The following is a 19440-nucleotide window of genomic DNA, read 5'->3' on the forward strand; positions in this document are numbered from 1 at the left end:
GGCAGATGGGATTTTAATTGAGTTTCACAGTAACGGTCACAGCTGAACCAGCTGGCGCCCACGGGTTTGGGAATAGACCCTGGCTCCTGGGTACTCATGAACGAGGGCTGGGGGCTGAGGACGGTGACCTCAGACAGGCTGCGGGCAGTGACGAGGAGGGCACTCGGCAGGGGCGAGTGAGACCAGCTGACCAGGCAGGGCCAGCGACGGGCAGGTGCAGCAGACCAGGTGCCTGCCGGGCCCTGGGCCAGGAGCTGGGATGGATGGACAGATGGATGGACGGAGAGTGGCTTTCTAAGTATTTCGTGGGCCTGGCAGTGAAGTCTCGTGCACACGGGGGTGGACCAAAGCCCCTGCAAGGCCTCCAGCTGCTGGGGGCTGGGTGGGAAAGTGTGCTGCTCAGAATTCTTGGCCTCGATTTGGTTTGCTGGGTGCAGCATCTCCCCTGGGCAAGTCCCACTCCCTGCCTCATCGTCAGAGACCCCCAGGCCCCCCAGGCAGTGCCCGGCCCCTGAGGGGTCAGCAGCCCCAGTCGCAGACCCCCCAGGGAAGGCCTGGCCGTTCCCTGGCTGACCCCATGGTCCCTGCCTGCGGCTGCCCTAACGGATAAGTCATTTCCATACGTCACGATGAAAAATCTGCTGCCTCTCGTCTGCTCTCTGAAATAGCTGCCGTCAGGGTGTGGGAATTTGCTCATGAAAAATGATGGAGTCTTTTTTTCCCCACTTACATTTCTTAAGCCTAATGAAATAATGAAACAGGTAGCACGTGACAACTGTTTTCTCTCTATCTGTCTCTCTAATTTGATTACCCGCGTTTCGAGTGTTTGCCACGAGCCTGGATGGTTCACTAATCATCAAGCGAGACTTTTCTCTCTGTGAGCCCTGGCGGGGACGGCTCGAGGCAGCGAATGAATCATTCTAATCAGAAAACCACATTGAAAACCGTCTTGAAAATTAATACGTAACTATTTAAAGAAAAAATAATTATCGAGACTGTTCTCACTAAATTATGCTGTCTTGAAGTTGTAGAAAGAAAATTTTGCCTAATTTTAAGACATAATCTGGGTTTTGCAGATTTTTCTTTCCCTCGGTGATTAAAAGGTCCGGCGTGGCCTGGACCACCCCCTTCCCCGTTGGTGTCGGAATCCTGCGTGGGTGTGGGCGGGTCGCACAGCCGACCCTCGCCAGTCTGCGCTGGGCCGGACAGGGACGGTGCCCGCCGGTCCCTCCAGGGGGCCCTTAGAAGTAAGTGAGTGGGAAGGAGCCACTTCCCCTGGCCCCGGAGGCCACGCGCCCTCGTTTTTAAGCAGGAAGCCACGGCTGCCGCCACACGCTTACAGTGAAGCCCAGTGGGAACGACCAGTGCGTGGCTTGACGCGCGGGTCCTTCTGTCCCCCTGCGCCAGCCTCCGCTCCTGGGCCTCCAGGTCCATCTGAGAGGGACACGGGCTGATGCTGCCCCTGCTGGCGGGAAGATGGTGGCCCCGGGCGGGTCACGCTGGAGGTGGGGGGGCCATGTGGGCCTCGGCCCTGGTCTGTAGGTGGAGGGGCGAGCGCCTGCTCCCAGGGGTCAGAAGTGGGGCTCACGTGGTCGTGGGGCCACAGGAGCAGCCCAGAGCCGGCAGCGAGGCCTCCGGACGCCATGGGGGTGGGAGGTCTGGGCCCGCCGTGACCCCCGCCAGTGGCCCCCCAGGACCGAATCCAGCCGGGGCTGCAGCTGGAGCTTCCCGGGCCCCTGCCACCTCATTGGGGAAGAGCTGAGGGGCCAGGGCCCCGGGGACTCCCAGGAAGAGCCTCCTCCGGGTCCGTGCACTCTGACCCCTGAAGGAAGCCCTCTGCAGGGGAAAGCGCCTGCGGCTCCTTGGGGAGCCCTGCACGGGTGGCAGCTGACCTGATGGCGGCCAGCACCCCCGGGCTGGGCCAAGAGGGGGCCGCCTGCCTCTCCCTGACTGGACGGCCACTGGGAGCCAGTCCATCCAGGCTGCACCTTCAGGCCTCGTCATCCAAGGCGGCCCTGCCCACCGCGCCCACTCCTGGGGCCACAGGAGGCCCCGTGGCCACGGCCATGGCCCATCTGCACCCGTCCTTTGAAACCATCCTGCAGCCCTCCTGGAGGCACATGCTCCCAGCCTGTGGTCCTCCCCAAGACCAGCTCTGGGGACACGGGAGGACTCCAAGGGCACATGTGCAAGCGCATGGCTTGACACGCGAGAGACAGCCCGGTGCGCTGTTGGGCCCTGGTGGCATGGATTGCCCAGTGCCCGACCCCTGGGCTGCAGGCCCCCCGGGCCACGCTCGGCCATGGGCAGAGGGCTTGGGGGGGCTGGGAGCACCGGCGTCGGGCTTGTTCTGGGTTTAATGTTACTTGGTGCCTGGGCTCGGGCCACGCTGACCCGTGCTGCCTCGGGGCTTTGCTGCTTCTTACCGCTCTCCCTCGTTCTGTGCTGATTTTCCCGTGACGCGACGTCCAGCGTTTAACGCGCTCTGCCCCGCACGCGGCAGCTCCCGGCACGTTTATCTTTGTGGGTGCAGGGCTGCCCTGGCGAGCTCTTGCGCTGACCTTGTGCGCTTGTGCTCTGGGGAAGTTGCCCAGGGGGAAGAGTGACGGTGGGGACTTGCCGTGCCTACGGGCGAGGCTGGCACCCTCGGGAGCCAACTGTGTGCAGGCCACCCTCGGACTCCGACTGTATGCAGGCCGCCCCCAGGCATTGACTGTGCACTGGCTATCCCCGAGCACTGGCTGTGTGCAGGCTGCCCCCGGGCTCCAACTGTGTGCGGGCCATACCCGAACGCCAGCTGTATGCGGACCGCCCCCGAGCTCCCACTCTGTGCGGGCTGCCCCTGAGCTCCAGCTGTATGCAGGCCGCCCCTGAGCGCTGGCTGTGTACAGGCTGCCCCGAGCTCCAACAATGTAGGCCAGCCAGCACCGGCTGTATGTAGGCTGCCCCTGAGCGCCGGCTGTGTACAGGCTGCCCCCGAGCTCCAACAATGTAGGCCACCCCTGAGCGCCGGCTGTATGCAGGCCACCCCTGAGCACCGGCTGTGTACAGGCTGCCCCCGAGCTCCGACAGTGTAGGCTGCCCCTGAGCTCCAGCTGTGCACCTGCGGGAGCCGCTTCCCCAGGAGTGACTGCTGGAGGACCCTGGCGAGCTTGGGGTGCCGCCATGAGTCCCGCAGCCGCTCCCCTCCCCCACTGAGAGGCGCCCCGAGGGGTGCGAGCGCCGCCAGCCCGCACTCTGCCCCGGGCCCGTGACACCTGCCCAGGAGAGCCTGCCGCGCACACGGCTGGCCGGGTGGGCTTGGGGGGGTGAGGGGGCGTCCTGGGAGTCCCAGCAGGCAAAGCCGCCGCCCTGGGCTCAGGGGCGTTGGCCCCCGGGGGGAGGTGGGAAACCGGTTGCCAGCTCCACGCCCCGCGGCGTGGACACACATGCTCCCCGGAGCCTCGAGGGCGGGGCAGGTGCAGGGGGCGTGCCCCAGGTGCGCGGGGCGAGCGGCTCGTGAGCCTCAACGTGGCCCTGTCCCCCGTGTCTGTGGAGCCCCTGGCACGGGGACCCGGGCAAGTGCTGGCCCCGCCCCACGCCCTCCCCACCTGCAGCTTGGAGCCACGAGGGTCCGGTCTGCACCCCACACCCGGCTCTCAGCCCACCACCCCGCTTGGCCCTTTGCCTCTGGGACCCCCCTCACCGCCCCCCGGCCTGTGCGGTTTGGTGCCTGTGGGTCCTGCAGCCCCTTGTGCCCACCTCCCGGCCAGCCTCCTCAATCCTCATGTCCTCCTGGCGGCCGGACTCCCAGCCGTGTGGGGTGGGCGAGGTGCGTGGGACCCCGGCCCCATCGGGGCATGGAGGTGCTCAGTGGGCCCCAGGGCACAGGGGCTCTGGCTTTGGTCCTTCCAAGAAGGAAAGTGGGAGCTGAATCTAGAGGCCAAAGGCGGACAGGGGCAGCAGGGCCAAGACTCACACCCAGGCCCCGCTGCCCGTCCCGCCGTGCCCCTGTAAGCCTGCCCTCGCGCTGGGGTTTGGTTCAGCTCACACGTGTTCCTGGGTGGGGGGCGGCCCCGTTCCTTCCCTGCGGGGTCGCCCCGCCCCCCTGATGTAGAACCAGGACCGCTTCCCCCTCCCCAGGGAGGGGTCTTCCTGCCTTTTCCGACTTCCGGGGCCCCTGGCCTCTGCAGCCTGTGGCCAGGGCCCCCGTCTCCTCCCTCAGCCTGTGAGGCTGTGGCTGAAGCCCCCACCCTCTCAGCCAGGACTCCAGCCATGCTCTGCCCTCGACACGATGGGTCCATCTGCAGACACCCCACTCGCAGGCTGGGGTGCGGGGTTGGGCGTGTCTCTTGGGGGACACAGCTGAGCCCCATTCCCAGCCATAGCCCCCAGCCCACGTGCTCCCCAGAACCGCGAGCAGGGCTGCCGGGGGCGGGAAGGGGCCTTGCGGGCTGCCTGGCCTGAGAAACGGGCGTGAGGCTCATTGCTTTTCTTGGCAAGGGGGAGCTAGGGGCCTTGCAGGGCCCCTGCGTCCACCCAGCCCCGTGGCTGCGCTTGGCAGCACAACACTGCGTGGACTGTCCAGCGTGGCCCAGGCGCCGTGGCCTCCTCCGCGTGGCCTCGGCCAGCCACCCCGTGCCCTCCCGCCTGCACTGCGCTGCCCTAACAGCACTTTCCGCGCCCCGCGGGGCTGCTGTGATGCGCTCAGTGGGAGTAGCGATTCCTTCCACGCTGGCCTCCAGGCTCTCTGCCCACCCCCACACCCTTCCTCCCCAACCCCAGACGCTCCCCCAGCCCAGCGGCCCACTCTCCCAGGACCCCGGCCCCCACGCCCAAGGGGCCGAGCAGGCAGCGCACCGTCCGGCCACACGGGGCCTCGGGGGCCGGCTCCTTCCGGGGCTCCCACAGCCCGCCCTGTCCTGCAGCCCACCGAGCCCCCAGCCCCCAGCCTCCTGCTGATGTGGGGGCCGGCCCGGAAGCGCTCGTGGCCCGAGATGTCAGCGTTGGCCTTGCCCGCCTTCCAGGTCCAGGGACGCTTGATTTAATGTCGAGAGCTACCCAAGGGCAGGGGCCGCTGGGACCAGAGTGGGCACAACTCAAGCGGGTGGACAGAGGTCCAGCTCAGCAGGGGAGGGGGAGAGAAGCAGGTGTGGCCTTCTAAGCATGGGTGGGGCCTTCTGGCAATGGGCCAATGGGCGGGGCCTTTGGCAATGGGCGGGGCCTTCTAGGCATGGGCGGGGCTTTCTCCAAGGAGGGGCCACGGGCCAGCATGGCGCAGAGCGCTGAGTCTGGGTGCCACCATGCTTGTTCCCACCTCCACATGCACTGACGACGTGGGGTGCAGGCTTCCTTCTTTCTGCACCCCACATAGAATCTCTGGACGCTTCAGGTGTGAGAATATCCTCTTTAGTGATTGAAATGCAGCTCCACCTGCGCAGGTGAGGCTCCTCCCGCCATCCGGCTGCGCCGTCCACATCCTGTCCCCCGTGGCTGCAGTAGCACAGGACCACCCGCTGCCACGGTGCCTTCCTCCCTGCGCCTGCAGAAGAGACGCTTGCCTTGCTCCATCGAGGCGAAGCGGGTGTCCTGACCAGCAGCCACCGCCCCCGGGGCAATCAGCACGGACGGGCTCCCTCCCTCCCTCCCGCCGCCCCTCCAGCTCCCGCACACGGCTGCCCAGGATGCCAGCAGACAGATGGCCTGGGAGGAAATGGGGGCCAGCCCTGAAGTGGCTCCGCCACTCCAGCCCGCGTTCTAGCGGCAGGAACGCGCCTGTGGGCAGCAGTAACTGACCGCCAGGGAGCCCCGGGCCAGGGGGGAGCGGCCGGGAGGCTGGGGCAGCCAGCCCTGGGCACATTCTCCTCCAGGGTGCCCGTGAGCGTCCCCCAGGAGCGGGTCCGTGGCGCGGGCGAGGCCCGTCGGCGCCGCCCCGAGTTGTGCGTTCCGTGCTTCGCGGCAGCCCGTCCCCGGGCTGGTCAGGGTCCTCTGAGCCGCCAAACCCCCTGTGGACAGCCGGCCTTTCCCTTCCCTGGACTTGCCCCGTTGTGCCTTGGATGCCTCCTCGGGCCCTGCCGCCCGCCCCGGCCTCTGTCACACGGTGGCCGCCCTGGTCCGCCTCCAGGGCCACCGGGCTGAGTCCGACGGCTTGTGCTCACTGGCCTTTCAGCCACAGGACCCTGGGCCCCTGAGCAAGCCCGTGTGGAGGACCCGCGGCCCCCGGCCGAACCGCCCCTGGCCCTGCCCCCACCCAGCCGCTCTGCTGATGCCCGGCGGGTCCTCAAGGCCCTGCCCTCAGCATTGCTGGGCAGAAGCCCCCGCTCTCCACCCTTCCTAGCTCCCTCCTTGCCCCCTCGTGCTTCCCCTCCCCACCCCTCCCTCCTCCCTCCCTCTTCCCATCCCCCCCAGGGAAGGGCGGAGGTGGAGGGGAAGGTGGTGGAAAGGGGGAGCAGCACCCTAAAGGACCACTCTGGGCCATGCCCACGAGACGCGGCTCCTCTCAGAAGTGGGGTCGAGGACCCCCTCCCCTTCCCACCGCCGAGGCGCACTGTGACCAAGGTCACGTCCAAGGGCTGCTCAGCTCACCCAGGGTGGGCGGGGGGGTGGCGAGGGGGGCCTCCCTCAGGTGCCTGCCGCGTGCCGGGCCAGCCTGGGCGTGTGCTCATGTCAGCATGCAGGCACCTTGCAGGCGTGCATGTTCACGTGCACGTGTGCATCTGCCTGAAAGTATGTGTGCAGTGCCACGTGCCTGTGCGTGGAGGCCTGTGTGCAAAGGTGCGCATACATGTGCACACGTGTGTGCAGTGGGGATGTGTGTGCGCCTTTCATGTGTGTGTACCGTGGATGTGTGTGCATCGCCCACGCATGTGTGCACTTGCGCACATGTGCGCACGTGTGTGCGTGCGTGGCCAGGCCCCCTGGCTGTGGCTCCGGCAGCCCGTAGCCCTCCCAGCCCGAGGTGGGCAGGACACCGCCCGTCCCCCCTGCCCCCGCCTGGCACCGCACCTGTTGTCCCACCGCGAGCATCGGGCTCCCTCCCACACCCCGTGTGCTGTGCACCCTGCGGGCGCTGGGACCTGGCCTCTGACATGCCCGTGGCCCCGCCGCCCAGTCTGCCCAGTCCCATACTGGACCGCAGGCCCCTCCCTGCGGTGGCAGGACCACGGGTGCTTGGCCTGCCGGCCACGAGAGCCCTGCTTCTTGCCGTCGAAGGCCACATCTGTCTCCTCACACTGAGGTCCGTGGCTCCTGGCCCACGGTGGCGGCGCCCAGACTCCGTGGCCCGTCTCGCCCGCCGGAAGGGCGCCCACCGGGAGCCCCTCCACCCCTCTGGTCTGTCAAGGTCCTTCCTCAGGCCCCACAGGCAGACCCGGGACGGGGACGGGCGTGCTCTAACCCAGAGCTGCTCCATGCGCTCAGGGCTTTGTCGGCGCCCAGCGAGATTTCCAGACCATTTATACAATTGCCATAAATGACGCACCGGGGGTGGGAGAGGCGGCTGTCGGCACGACTTTGGCATGAATGAGGAGGGGGCGAGGGAGAGAGGCCCCGGGCGCCGTGCTCGTACCACGCTGGCCCCTCGAGGTTGCGGATCCTGGGGGGCTTCCTGGAAACGCCAAGGGAAAATCCCCAAGGCCGCCCTCCTCAGGGCCCGGGAGGGACGTGAGGCCCCTGCGTTCTGCAGGTGACGGGGACACCTGCTGCCCTGCCAGCAGGGACAAGGTGTGGTCCAGCACCAGGTCCTTCACCCACACAGGGCCAGCAGGGCCAGCGGGGCCGCCGAGACGAGGCCGAGCCCTGGCCGGGCAGCAGGACCGCAGCGCTGGCGGTGTTTCTAGCAGGCGGCTACCTGCCGCCCCACAACGGCCATCTCAAGCGCCTTCTTGAGACAGCGAGGACGTCCTGCAGGGCTCTGAGCGAGCCGGGGGCGGGAGGCGCCACGCCGGGCAGGGCCCTGCCCTGTGGAGCGGCGGTCGAAGGACCTGCTGACCCGGGCGCCGGCTCCACATGGGGGTCCGCAGCGGGGGCGCTCCCCGTCCTCTTCCGACCTCGGACCCCGCATCCTCGGCAGCAGCTTTGCCTGGGGGATCCCACGTTTTCTCCAGGAAGGCTCCTTCCGTGGGCTAAAGGTGTCCACGTTTATAAGAACTTGGAATTAAATTCCTGTCCAGCCACAGCTGGCATCTGTGCCGGACCTTTGTTTTTTAACTAGAATATAACCCTCATTTCAAGGTCCCATTTCAATAAAAGCGCTGCCAGAGTATTTATATGTGAATTAAGGACATAATTCTCTTCTCCTAACGTGAAAAACGATGAATAGTTCTTTTGCGGGCGCTTTAATGAAGATTAAGTTAATAGGTCGGCAGCGCCTCCATTTGCGCAGCCGCCCTCTGTACTGCCCGTCAGAGGCCCGCGCAGCACTCTCCAGCTGCGCAAGATGGCGGCGCGGGTCGGGAAGAGAGGACGTTGTCTCTTCTGTGCGGGGGGGGGGGGGGAGGGGGGGGGCGGGGGGCGGGGAGGTTGAACTTGAGTTTGACTGTGCTGGTCACTTCCAATCCACCTGCCCCTGTGGACCCACCCGTCCCCCTGCCCTCCAGGGATCGGGGTAGAGACTGGGGTCCTTTGACCTTGAAGTCTCAATGTCCCTCATGCCAGAGGGGCCTCCGGTCCAGTCCCCCATTCATGGAAGAGCCCAGAGAGGGTCAGGCCTTGTAGGGTGGGCCATCACTTCCCTGCCCGCAGCTCCCACCCTGACGGAGGGTGCTGGGCCCGGGCTCCCCGAAGCTGGCCGGTGGACAGGCCGCCCTCCTGGCGCACAAGGCCACTCCAGCCAGGACGCTCTCCTCCCCCCTCCTCTGCCCTCCCAGGCCCTCAAGTGGGCTCCTCAGGAACCCTGCCATGTCCTGTGCCGGCTTCCGGAGCCTCCCAGCCGACGGGAGCCTCCACCTAGGGCCGGGGCCCGGCAGGCCTGGACGGGATCCACACCGGGCGCCACCCACGGGGCCTCCCCGCCCCGCCGCGTCCGGCTCTGGGACCCGGTCCCCGGCCCCGGGGCCAACCCTGCGCGCCCCAGGCGAGCAGCGCGCTCACCGCTCTCTGTCTCCCCGCAGCGCGAATCATCAGAACGAAGCAGTGGTGCGACATGCTTCCGTGTTTGGAGGGGGAAGGCTGTGACCTGCTCATCAACCGGTCAGGCTGGACGTGCACGCAGCCCGGCGGGCGCATAAAGACCACCACGGTAAGTGGACCCCTGCGCTGCCGGGGCGTCTCGACCCCCAGGCTGCGGGAGGGGGGGACACCGGCGACGGGGCTGGCAGGGCCTGGACACGGCCTCGCTGTGAGGAGGGGCCAGCCGCCCCGCTGTCCCCACCACCTCCCAAGTCTGCATCGGGGGCCTCGACCCCCCACAGCCTGCCCAGCCTGCCCTGCCCCGGGCCGGCTGTCGGTCATCGAAGCGCAGGAGCCAGGTGGCTAAGACAGAATTGCGTGGGGGGTCAGCCCCGAGCAAAGCTGACGACCAGGCAAGGGGCCTCTCGTTTCTGGGGGCAGAGGTGACCTCATGCCTCCCAGGGCCAAACAGAACTTTCTAAAGAGAAAGGAGCGTGACGGACGTTTCTGTCCGGGGGAGGTCCTCCTGCCCCCAGGCCTGGCACCGCGGTCAGTAGACCAGATACCCCAGGAGCGCGGTGGCACGTCCACCCCAGCCCCAGGGAGCCCCTGTGCTCCCACTGGAGGAGCCGGCGCCACCCGCTCAGCCTCCCTTCCCGCAGCCTGGTGTAAGGAGAGCCAGGGGAGGGGCCGTCCTCTGAGGTGCGTGTCCCCAGGTGCGCGCTGCAGGGCACGCCCTCCGCTGCGCTGTGTCCCGCGGTGGCGCAGGCCAGGACGCACGGGCATCGGGGCTGCGGCCGTCTCCGACGTTAGACCCGAGCAAGCCCGCTGGCCCCGCTGGGCCCTCTCCCCTCCCACCCGTGCGTGGCCTTCACAGCCTGGGGCTGGCGCTCAGTGGGCCGAGCTCGCCCGGTTCTCCGGGGGCTGCTTGTCGGCAACTGCGCAGAAAAAAACTGCGGACGGGCTGGCCCCAGGCTGGCAGGCGGGGTCTCAGCCTGGGGCTATGGGGACCGGTCCACACTGGGTCCCGCACCAGGAGCCGCGCCCTTCCCTGCAGCGTGGGAAGCCATGCTCCAGGCCACGGCCGGGCCACTCCCGGCCTCCATCCTCGTTCTCCGGGACCCGTCATGTCTGGGGGCATTCGGCCTGCGTTTTGGCGTGGGTTTCATCCCCCCACTTCTTGGGAGTATCCGTTGGGAGCGCGGCGAGGTGGTGGCCAGCTCCTTCTCACCAGTGTGAGAGGTGCCGGCCCCCTGAGCACCTGTCGGGGCGAGCGTGGCATGTCTGCTCACCTGCGCGCCATGCAGAGCCGTGGCCGTGTAGACGCACCTGCGCAAGTGCGCGGGAACTGTTAAGCTCGGCGCCCCTGGCTGCCCCCAAGGAGGAGGCGCCGGCAGGGCTGCCACATGTGAGATGTGCAAGGGGAAGTGGCCCTTCCGAGGCAGCGCACCTTCTCCCCGGGGGCCCCTGAAGGTCGGTCCTGCTCCCCAGGGCATGACTGGGCCGGGGCTTGTCATGGGCAGCCCTGAGCAGGGTCCCTGGTGGGAGGGCAAGGGTGACAGGAGATCCTGCCAGGAGGCCACCGGGCCCTGCGCTGCCACCTGGAGATGCGAGGCGAAGGGGAGGGGCCTCCTCTATGTGCAGAACCGTCCTCCTGGGGCGCAGGAGCCCCGTCCGCGAGGAACAGGCCTGGGGTGTAAGACGTGGCTCCTTGTCCCAACTGGACCCTGAGGCTCCAAGGGCCTGCAGAGCGCCACGTGCCTCCTCTGTCCTCAGTTTCCCCACTGTAACCTTTGTCCAGGTGCCGTGCAGCCGTGGGGACACGGGACTCGGGCAGTCAGGCTGGTGCCCCGTCCAGAAGGGGCGGCATTGGGACGGACTCAGCTCCCCTCGGCGCTCTCATCTCAGGAAAGCCCCGACCGTCCCCCGGGCTCCCAACGCTGGCCCTGTCCTGCCCTGAGGGACTGAAAAGGGGGGGAGGAAGAGCCAGTGAGAGTCAGGGACCTGCACAGGGCAGCGGCAGAGGAGACGCGCATCCCCGCCCCGCAGCTGCCGCGGTGGCTCCCGCCGCCCCCTGCGTGCCCGCTGCCCTGTGCTCTGAGGATGGATCCACACAGTGAAATGGTGCAAGCAGCCCGGCAGGCTTCCTCGGCCCCCCGGAGCCACACACCCTTTGCCATTTCCGGGGTTTTCCAGGGGCAGCCAGCATCGACACGAGCTGCCACCACGCCCTGGCCTGCCAGGGAGGTCGATCCCAGCAGCCCGCTCCGTCGGCACCACCATGACCCAGCGCTCCTTAGTTGCCACCTAATGAGTCCCCGCCTTCCCTCCTCGTGGCTCCCACATGGGGCCGGGGGCACCTCCCGCCACTTCCCAGAGCTCCTCTACAGACCTCTGCGGTTTCGTTGCTCAATTAGCTAGAGTGGGAAATGAAGGAGCGCAGCGGCCCTCAGCGCACCCGCAGCGGGGGAAGGTGCGTTTACGTGGACAAGGCAGGCAGCCCGGCCGGCACAGGAGTAGGACCTCCAGCGCCCCGGCCCCTCCCCGCTGCTGGGGGCCCCTGCAGGGAAGGGGGTCCTTGCTCGGAGGCTGCGGGCACCGGCCAGGTTCTCGTGGAGACTCTTCCTTAGTCTCCTCCACGCCTCCCTCCCAGGAGACCCATTTGCCCCGAATCCTCAAACCTGAGGAATCTGAGGCCGTCTGCCAGCCCCCAGCATCTCGGGCCTCGAGGGCTGGGTCAGCCGAGGGTCAGGAAGCGCCCCTGCCCCGGAACGTCCCAATGAAAAGTCCCTGCGCACGACGGCGTCACAGCTGCGCGTCTTCCCAGGGGGCCCAGACACTGGGCCCCCACCCAGCCCTTCCCTTCCCCCTCCACCCTGCACGCGTCTCTCCTCCTCCGCCCTCCTCCTGAGCCGTGCGCTTGAGCCCCTCCACCTTCCCACCAGCGGTCTCCCCTGGAACCCCACCAGCTGGCCCAGGCCACCCGCTGTCCCGGCCTCTTGTCTCCAGAGAGGGAGCGAGCGGAAAGCCAAATCTTCTCCACGCCAGCTCGGCCCACGCCCTGCATGAGTGCCCGTGGGAGACGGGCCGGTGGAAGGCAGAGTCCAGGCGCCTCGGGGCAGTTGGGGCCGTGCAGCTTGCTGGACAGTTTTAGTCGTCGTCTCTGACGTCGTGTACTTAACTGATTCAGACACGCTCGCGGGGCTCCATGCGCACCGCGGCCCCCCACAGCCCCCCAGGCCTGCAGCTCGGCGCTGCCGTCTTGGCTCTCCAGCTGTGGACGCTCAGCCCAGCGCGGGGACGCAACTGCCGATGGCCAGACTACTCGTGGCGTTGAGGCAGCGTGACTCCAGCTCAGGCCTGGGACCCCGCAGCAATCAGCTTATGGCACCCCGCTTCTCTGGTCCCCCCATTCTGAGTCCTTCCGCCCCACCTCAGGGTGCACCCCCAGCCACGGAGCAGAGATCCCCATTGCCCGGGCCGAGGCAGGAAGGCCGCCCAGGGCAGGACGTCCCTCGGGGTCCCGGGCTCGCTCGTGCTTGGAGGGCTGCGGCCGTGCTCGCGGCGGGGAGAGGCGTGTGGCAGGGGTCGGCGCCCGCGCCCTGCGATCGGAGCCAGGCTTCCTTCCACCTCTGGAGCCACGGCCACGCGGCGCGTGGGCTGGGAGATCTCGTTGAGCGGCTTTGCTGATGCCAGGGGCCCCGGGTGGGGCTGCCTCCCCCATCCCACAGTGGGAGCAGTGCGGGAGGCAGCTCCTGGTAGGACCCCTGGCCCCCTGTGACCTCTGTACAAATGTCTATGAAGCCACTTTGAGCTCCAGGACCAGACACTGCACAGTTGGAGCCTACCTGGCCGTGCAGCCCAGCTCCTCCGGGGCGTCTCAGCTCTCCAGCTGGTACCGTGGCACGATGGGGTTCAGCGTTTACCATGAATCGGCCTTCCGAGCGCTGGCCTCAGGACCCCTGGTCATTCCGCGGCCACGCGCGGCCTGCTCCCCTCCACTGGCCACCTCGACCAGCGCCGCTCCTCCAGCCACAGCACCACCGCTGCGGTCTGCCGCCACCGTCCCCCGCAGCCCCAGGCCACGCCCCGGCTGAACCACGGGGTTCTGCGTGCGCCCACCACCCTGGGGGGTCCTCGAGGGCCAAGGCTGGGGCTCGGGCAGCCTCTTGACCCCCCCATGCAGGGGTCTTGTAAATATCAGTGAGGAGCTGCTCGACGGCTTCACTGAATGCAGGCCCCGTCGTGGGCCGAGGTCCACGCCCCCCCCACCCCGACATGGGCCGAGGCTCGCGTCTCCCCCCGCCCGCCATCATGGGCCGAGGTCCATGTCTCCCCTCTAACCCCCACTCACCCCCATCGTGACCCAAGGTCTGTGTCCCCCCTCACCCTCGTTGTGGGCCGAGGTCCAGGCCCCCCCCACCCCACTCCTTTCGTGGGCCGAGGTCCGCCTCTCCTGCTCTGCTCCTTCTCAAAGAGCAGGTGGTCACCCCAGCAGTGGGTCATGACCAGCCTCGGAAAGAAGGAAGAAGAAAAGAGGAAGAAATATCAGCGTGCAGCCCGCATCACAGGGGCAGCTGCCATTTCATGACACACACACCCCCAGGCACAGCGTGGACTGCGTTTATTATCGTAGGTCTCGGTAAAACGCCAGGCGATCTGCCGTGCCGGAGGGGGCACTTTCAGAGGAAGAACCCGCCTGGTCGTGGCCGCCGGGCACCGTGCCTGGGCCCGTGGCTCCCCGTGGACGGGGCAGGGCGAGCCCGGCTGCATGTGGCAGCCCTCCTCCTGCCCCAGCTCCCTGCGCGCGGCCGCGAGCTCGCCGCCCCGCCGTCACGCGCTGCTCTGCCCCGCGCGGGCTCTCTGCCCTTGAGCCAGCAGGAGCCGGAAGGGTGACGCCAGAAGGCCCTGAGCTGCGGCCTCATGCCCCACGCGGCGAGCAGGACGGCCCCTGCAGGGTGACAAACGCCGCCTGTCCGCGTGGACGCCAGCTGGCTGTGGCCGGCACGCTGCACGGCTGCGGCACCCACCGCACTCTCGTTGGCGTTGGCCCCACGACACTTTGTGACGTCTGTGGACGCGAGAGTGGGCTCTGCCATCCGGCCCACTGCGGAGCAGGCAGAGGAGGAGGGGCCTTCGGGGACCGCTGTGGAGGTCTCCTGAGAACTCGCTGGACTGCGACGCGTCCCCCCGAGGGTGGGCCCCGAGGGCGGCTGGCTGCGGGCCTGTTGGTGCGTGCCCCGAGGCGTGGCGTGGGCGGGCATCGGGGAGCCTGTTAGATGCAGGACAGGGGGCGCGCAGGGTGCCGGCCCCTGGGCTGCAGCGGCCCGCGCACTGGCCTGCCCACTTGTTCTGGACCCGCACATGACGCCGATGCATCCATCGCCCCGTAAAGCCCACCGGTGGGCACCGCGGCGGTTACCCATAGTGGAGCGCGCCCGGCCAGCATCGCTGCGATGGGAGCGTCTGCTTGCCCGGCCGGGCCCCGCGGTCAAGAGCTAACCTGGCCAGGAGGACCGGCCGCTGCCGCTGGTCAACCAGCCCCCTGGGCAGAGCGGCGCACACATCCTCGTGGCCGCCTGGGCGGGCCTTGCCTGCACACAGCCCGCCCACTTCTGCCCGAGCCCAGCATTTGGGGACAGGGGGAGGTCCTTCGGGAAGGTTCATTTGCAGAAAGCAAGGTTCAGTGGAAGGAGCGTGGCCAGCCTTGGCTCCAACATCCTCTGTGCACATGCAAACAAGCGAAGGTGCGGCCCTGCCTCCCTCCACTGGCGGAAACTGGCTCAGATGGGTAAAAGGTCTCCGGGTAAGACCTAACACCACGACACCCCAAGCGGGAAGCATAGGGTGGAGAGGAAGCATGGGTGAATCTTTGTGACCTTGGATTAAGCAGCGATTTCAGAGATAGGACACCAAAATCACAAGCAACCAAATAAAAAACATAAATGGCTTTCTCCAAAATGAGAAACTGCTGTGCATCAAAGGATACTACCAAGATAGTGAAAAGACAGTGCATAGAGTGGGAGAAAATATTCGCAAATTACATAATAACCAGCATATATAAAGGACTCTTAAAACTCAATGATAAAAAGACACATGGTCCAACTGAAAAAGAGGCAAACCATGTGATGGAAATTTCCCTCAGGAAGACGCACAACTGGGCGATGAGCAGGTGCGGGGCCGAGGCACTCGCTAGGGAAGAGCTAGCCATCCGGGAATGCAAATCGAAGAGGAAAAACATTTCAAAAATAGTAATGAAAAAATGACCCACGAGCACCGCCTCACACCTGCCCGGAGAGCTTGACTCAAAAAAGACGGAAAACAGCAAGTGGGTGCAGGAAGCACGTGGCCCTCCACTCTGCAGGTGGGAATGGGGACGGCACAGCCCCTCCGTGTCCCCCCGTGCCCTGCAGAGCCAAGCCGTGCCGTCCCCAGCAGCAGAGCCACGCAGGGCTGTCCCCTGAGCATCGACGCCTGTGTCCTCGTCGCTGCAGTAACCAGGGAGCCCCAAGGTGTGGACGCCCGTGTGTCCTCCTCAGATGAGTGACAGGCAGCGTGCGGTCCAGCCACGCCGGGAATGGAACCCAGCCACTGAGGCACAGAGGGCTGTCCAGGCGAGTAGGGCCTTGAAAACGGGATGGGAAAGAGCCAGGATGAGAGGACACTGCCATCGTGGGAATGATCCGGAAGAGGCAGGCCACAGAGACACGAGGAGACGGTCGTGGCTGAAGGGGCAGGGCTGGGGGCCGAGGGCTCGCGGCACAGCGTTTGCTGGGGCACCAGGAGGGTCCCCAGCCTCGGTGCTGATCTCTGAGCGTGCGTCGTGGACATGCCAAGAGTGGCTGAGTTGTGCTCTTGAAAAGGCAGAAGTACGTGGTGTGTGGACTAACGCTCTGTGAATGCAGAGCATTTCCTCGCGGTGTTTCGGACGCAGACCCCCTCCGGGCCTGTGCCGGCCTCCCAGTGCAGAAGAAAAGAGCACACGTGCGGGAGTCCCTGCTCTTCCTTCCGGAAGCCTCCACAAAGGCCAGGAAATTGCAAAGGGGGGGATGACTTAATTGTACAAGGAGAAAACGAGAGGGAGTGACGGCAGCGGCACCACCTTGGGGTAGAAACAGAGGGACTTGGCGTCCCAGGGTGACCCCTCCCCAGGGCTCAGGAATGGGGGCAGGTGCACTGAGCCCAGAGGAGGTATGGGGGGGGCAGGTGCACTGAGCCCGGGGGAGGTGTGGGGGGCCGGTGCGCTGAGCCCGGAGGAGGTATGGGGGGACAGGTGCGCTGAGCCCGGGGGAGGCGTGGGGGCAGGTGCGCTGAGCCCGGGGGAGGTGTGGGGGCAGGTGCGCTGAGCACGGGGGAAGTGTGGGGGCAGGTGCGCTGAGCCCCGAGGAGGCGTGGGGGCAGGTGCGCTGAGCCCGGAGTGGGGCTGGACTCAGTGGGGGGAGGCAGAAGGCTGCACAGAGACCCCAGCCCCAGCTGCAGCCCCCTCATGCTACAGAAGGCTCGACCCCAGGCTCAGCCCCTTGAGGGGAGTGGGGCACCTGGGACCTGGGTGCTGCGGCAGCGGGAGGCTGAGGCTGCACCCTGGAGGGCTCGCCCAGCCCTAAGCGGATCTAGGGGTGCAGTGAGTGGGGGCTTGGGTGACACAGCCAAGGACCCCTCTGCGAAGCTTTCTCAGGTCAACACGAAATCATGATGGAGAGCAAAGTGTTGCATTTGGGGAGGGGGAGACAAACACAGAGGAGGAAGGAGAGGGGCTGGGGCCGGAAGGAGATGGAGAGGGTCTGGGGCCGCCGTCACCACGCGGAGGGTGTGGGAGGGGGCTGGCGGCAGGTGCCACGGTCCTTGGATTTCCTCTTTAGAGGGGCGCCTGGTCCGTGCCCCTTGACTCAACGTCATGCTCGACTGACCCAGCCAGGCAGACGGGGCCTTCGGGGGCCTCCAGGCAGCCCCCAGCCCCGTGTGGAGACCCCGACTCCTCCGGGGGAGCTCGGGGGCCTGAGGCCACAGGGGGACGAGTGGCCTGGCCAGCCCCCACCAGCCACGCCGTCCGGGCACCCTGGAGGAGGGGGAGGGGTGTCGCCACCAAGTCCCACCCTAGAGGCCGCTCGGTTTGGAGCAGCAAGAGGTCACTGGAAGGTGAAGCTGTTGGAAGAGCGGCAAGAAGGCAGAAAAGCACTTGGGTTCTGGAAGGTGCACGCTGATGCCACGGCCGGTTTGTTGAAAAGCCGGGAGAATGCTTGGGCTTAAAATTGAAGAATCCTCCCAGAAAGCCAGAGGGTAGAATTTTTAAAGAAGAATGGGAAGTAGAAAAAGAGGAGAGAGGTAAAAGAAAGGTAATTTAGAAGGTCAGTTCAGTTCTCAAGAATGTAAGTTCTAAAAATAGAGAAAAACGAGGAAGAAGAAATGATCACAGACACGTCTTCTAAGGGAATCCCAGGACACACAGCTGTGGTTTGTGTGTACGTGGCCTCTGCAGGACCCGGAAGTGGACACAGGAAGGCTGTCCCGAAGCCCACGGCGTGGCGCCTGGGCCAGTGGAACGAGCTGAAGCATCCTCAGTGGCGGAGGGAGAGATGGGCCGCGTCACAGCCTCGGGGGTCAGAGCGGCTGCTGCTGCTCCGCTGCGCCGCTGAAAGCCAGAACCGGCGGGTGGGGCCTTCGGACCCCACGTGCCCTCCTGGATGCCTGCCAGCAGCGGAGGCTCCCGGCCAGGGCTTTGCAACGGGCACGGCCCGGGGTTTGCGCTGCGTGACCGTCCTCGGGAAGCTGAGCTGGAATGTTCCTGAGAGGAGGGGGCGCAGGCAGGGGCAGCGCCAGGAGGAGGGCGGCGGGTCTCCGTGGAGCGGCCGCTGCGAGGGAGGCGCAGCCCGTCTGCCGGCTGAGAGCGGGGCGGGAAGGAGAAGGCACGTCCCGCGGGGCCGAGGGGTAAAGGTCAAATGCGTAGAAGCCAGCGCTGGGGGAGATGGCGCGGGAAAGCCGTGGCGCCCCCACGCAGTGGACACGGCAGGGCGCCTCGGCCTGACCTGACACTCCTCTGTGTCGCCACGCGGTGGGCTCTGTGCTCCGCTATCCGTGAGCTCTGCCGCTGGGGAGGCCCCGGGGCTCGCGGGGGGCTGTCCTGGCCTCAGGTCCAGCTTCCGGGGCCGCCGACGGCTCAGGTGAGCAAGAACGTGCCACGGACAGGAGAGGGGGCTCCCCCCGGGGAGGGTCCCTGGCCTGGTGGCTGCGACCCTGACCCCAGGGAGCGGAGGGGGCCGGGGCGTCAGCGAGAGCGAGTGGCCGGAGGGGAGGCGCGGGGCCGTTGGGAGGACGCTGGGCTCCGGCCTGGCACAGCAGGGTCGCGGGTCACTGTGTCCAGGAAGGGCGCGGGGATCCCAGGCGGTGCGCTTGCTGGGCTGGGCCGCGGGCTGGGGCCGCAGGTGTCAGGGCAGGCGCACAGGGCATCAGCTCGTGACTCCCATAGCGACCGGCAGGAGGGACGCTGGTGAACATTCCGGAAAGACGGGAGGAGGCGCGTTTGGATGAGACGGGTGTGAGGGCCCCAGGGGCCGCGCGAGCCTGGCCAAGCCTCCTGGGCACCAGCTCCGGCTTCCCTGTGAGGTCCGCTGGAGGTGAGGCAGGCGGCGCCGACACGGACAGCGGGTGCAGGCAGGACCCTAGCCTGAGAGCCGCGGGGTGGGTGGTGCGTCACCGCCGGGGCTGCCTGCTGGCCGCGCCCCGCCTGGCGGCCGTGCGGCAGTGTCCGTGAGGTGGGGCCAGCACCCCATTGGCGTGTCCCCCAGCCCGCCTGGCCCTCGCCTCTGCCCGACAGAGCGTGGCATGCTGGGAGTTTGCTGCGCAGTTGAGGGGATGGCGAGGTCCGCAGCCCGAGGCCCTGAGCGAGGAGGCGGCCCGCACACCCCAACATGCCCCGCCCCCCAGGGCCCTTGGCAACAGGAAGGGGCGCCGAGGGCGGGTGAAGCGGAGGGCGGGCCTGAGTCGGGCTCCGGCCCGTGGGCAGGGGAGCTGGGTGGCAGGGCCTGCGTGAACCCCGGCTCCTGTCCAGGTGGCACCAAGGCCAGGGCGGCACGCAGCAGCCGAGGGGGCTTCGGCCCAGCCCAGACTCTGACCAGGCCCTGACCAGCCTCCTTGGCCCCTGGCGGTCCCTGGAGCTGGCCCTCTGCCAGGCGTGCGCTTCCAGGAGGACAAGCCTGCGGGGCCACTGCCGCTGCGTGGACGGCCTGGGACGGCCCGACCCTGGCCTCAAGGGGACGGCTCCCTGACACGGCCTCAAGGGGACGGTTCCCTGACACGCCCTCCCAGCCCAGACCGTGCCCGAGGTCAAGAGCAGGCAGAGGCCAGGGGGAGGCCACC

General features: G+C 67.2%; 1 protein-coding gene across 2 annotated transcripts in view; it reads left to right on the plus strand.

Annotated features, from left to right (window-relative positions):
- Positions 1-19440, plus strand: part of TAFA5 (TAFA chemokine like family member 5) — a 221186-nt gene that overhangs the window by 174661 nt on the left and 27085 nt on the right. For both annotated transcript variants that reach the window (XM_058308956.1, XM_058308957.1), the window contains exon 3: positions 9090-9217. In XM_058308956.1, coding sequence (XP_058164939.1) covers positions 9090-9217 — 128 coding nt within the window. The remainder of the gene's footprint in view (positions 1-9089; positions 9218-19440) is intronic.

This window comes from Dasypus novemcinctus, chromosome 12 (assembly GCF_030445035.2).
Source record: "Dasypus novemcinctus isolate mDasNov1 chromosome 12, mDasNov1.1.hap2, whole genome shotgun sequence".
Lineage (NCBI taxonomy): Eukaryota > Metazoa > Chordata > Mammalia > Cingulata > Dasypodidae > Dasypus > Dasypus novemcinctus.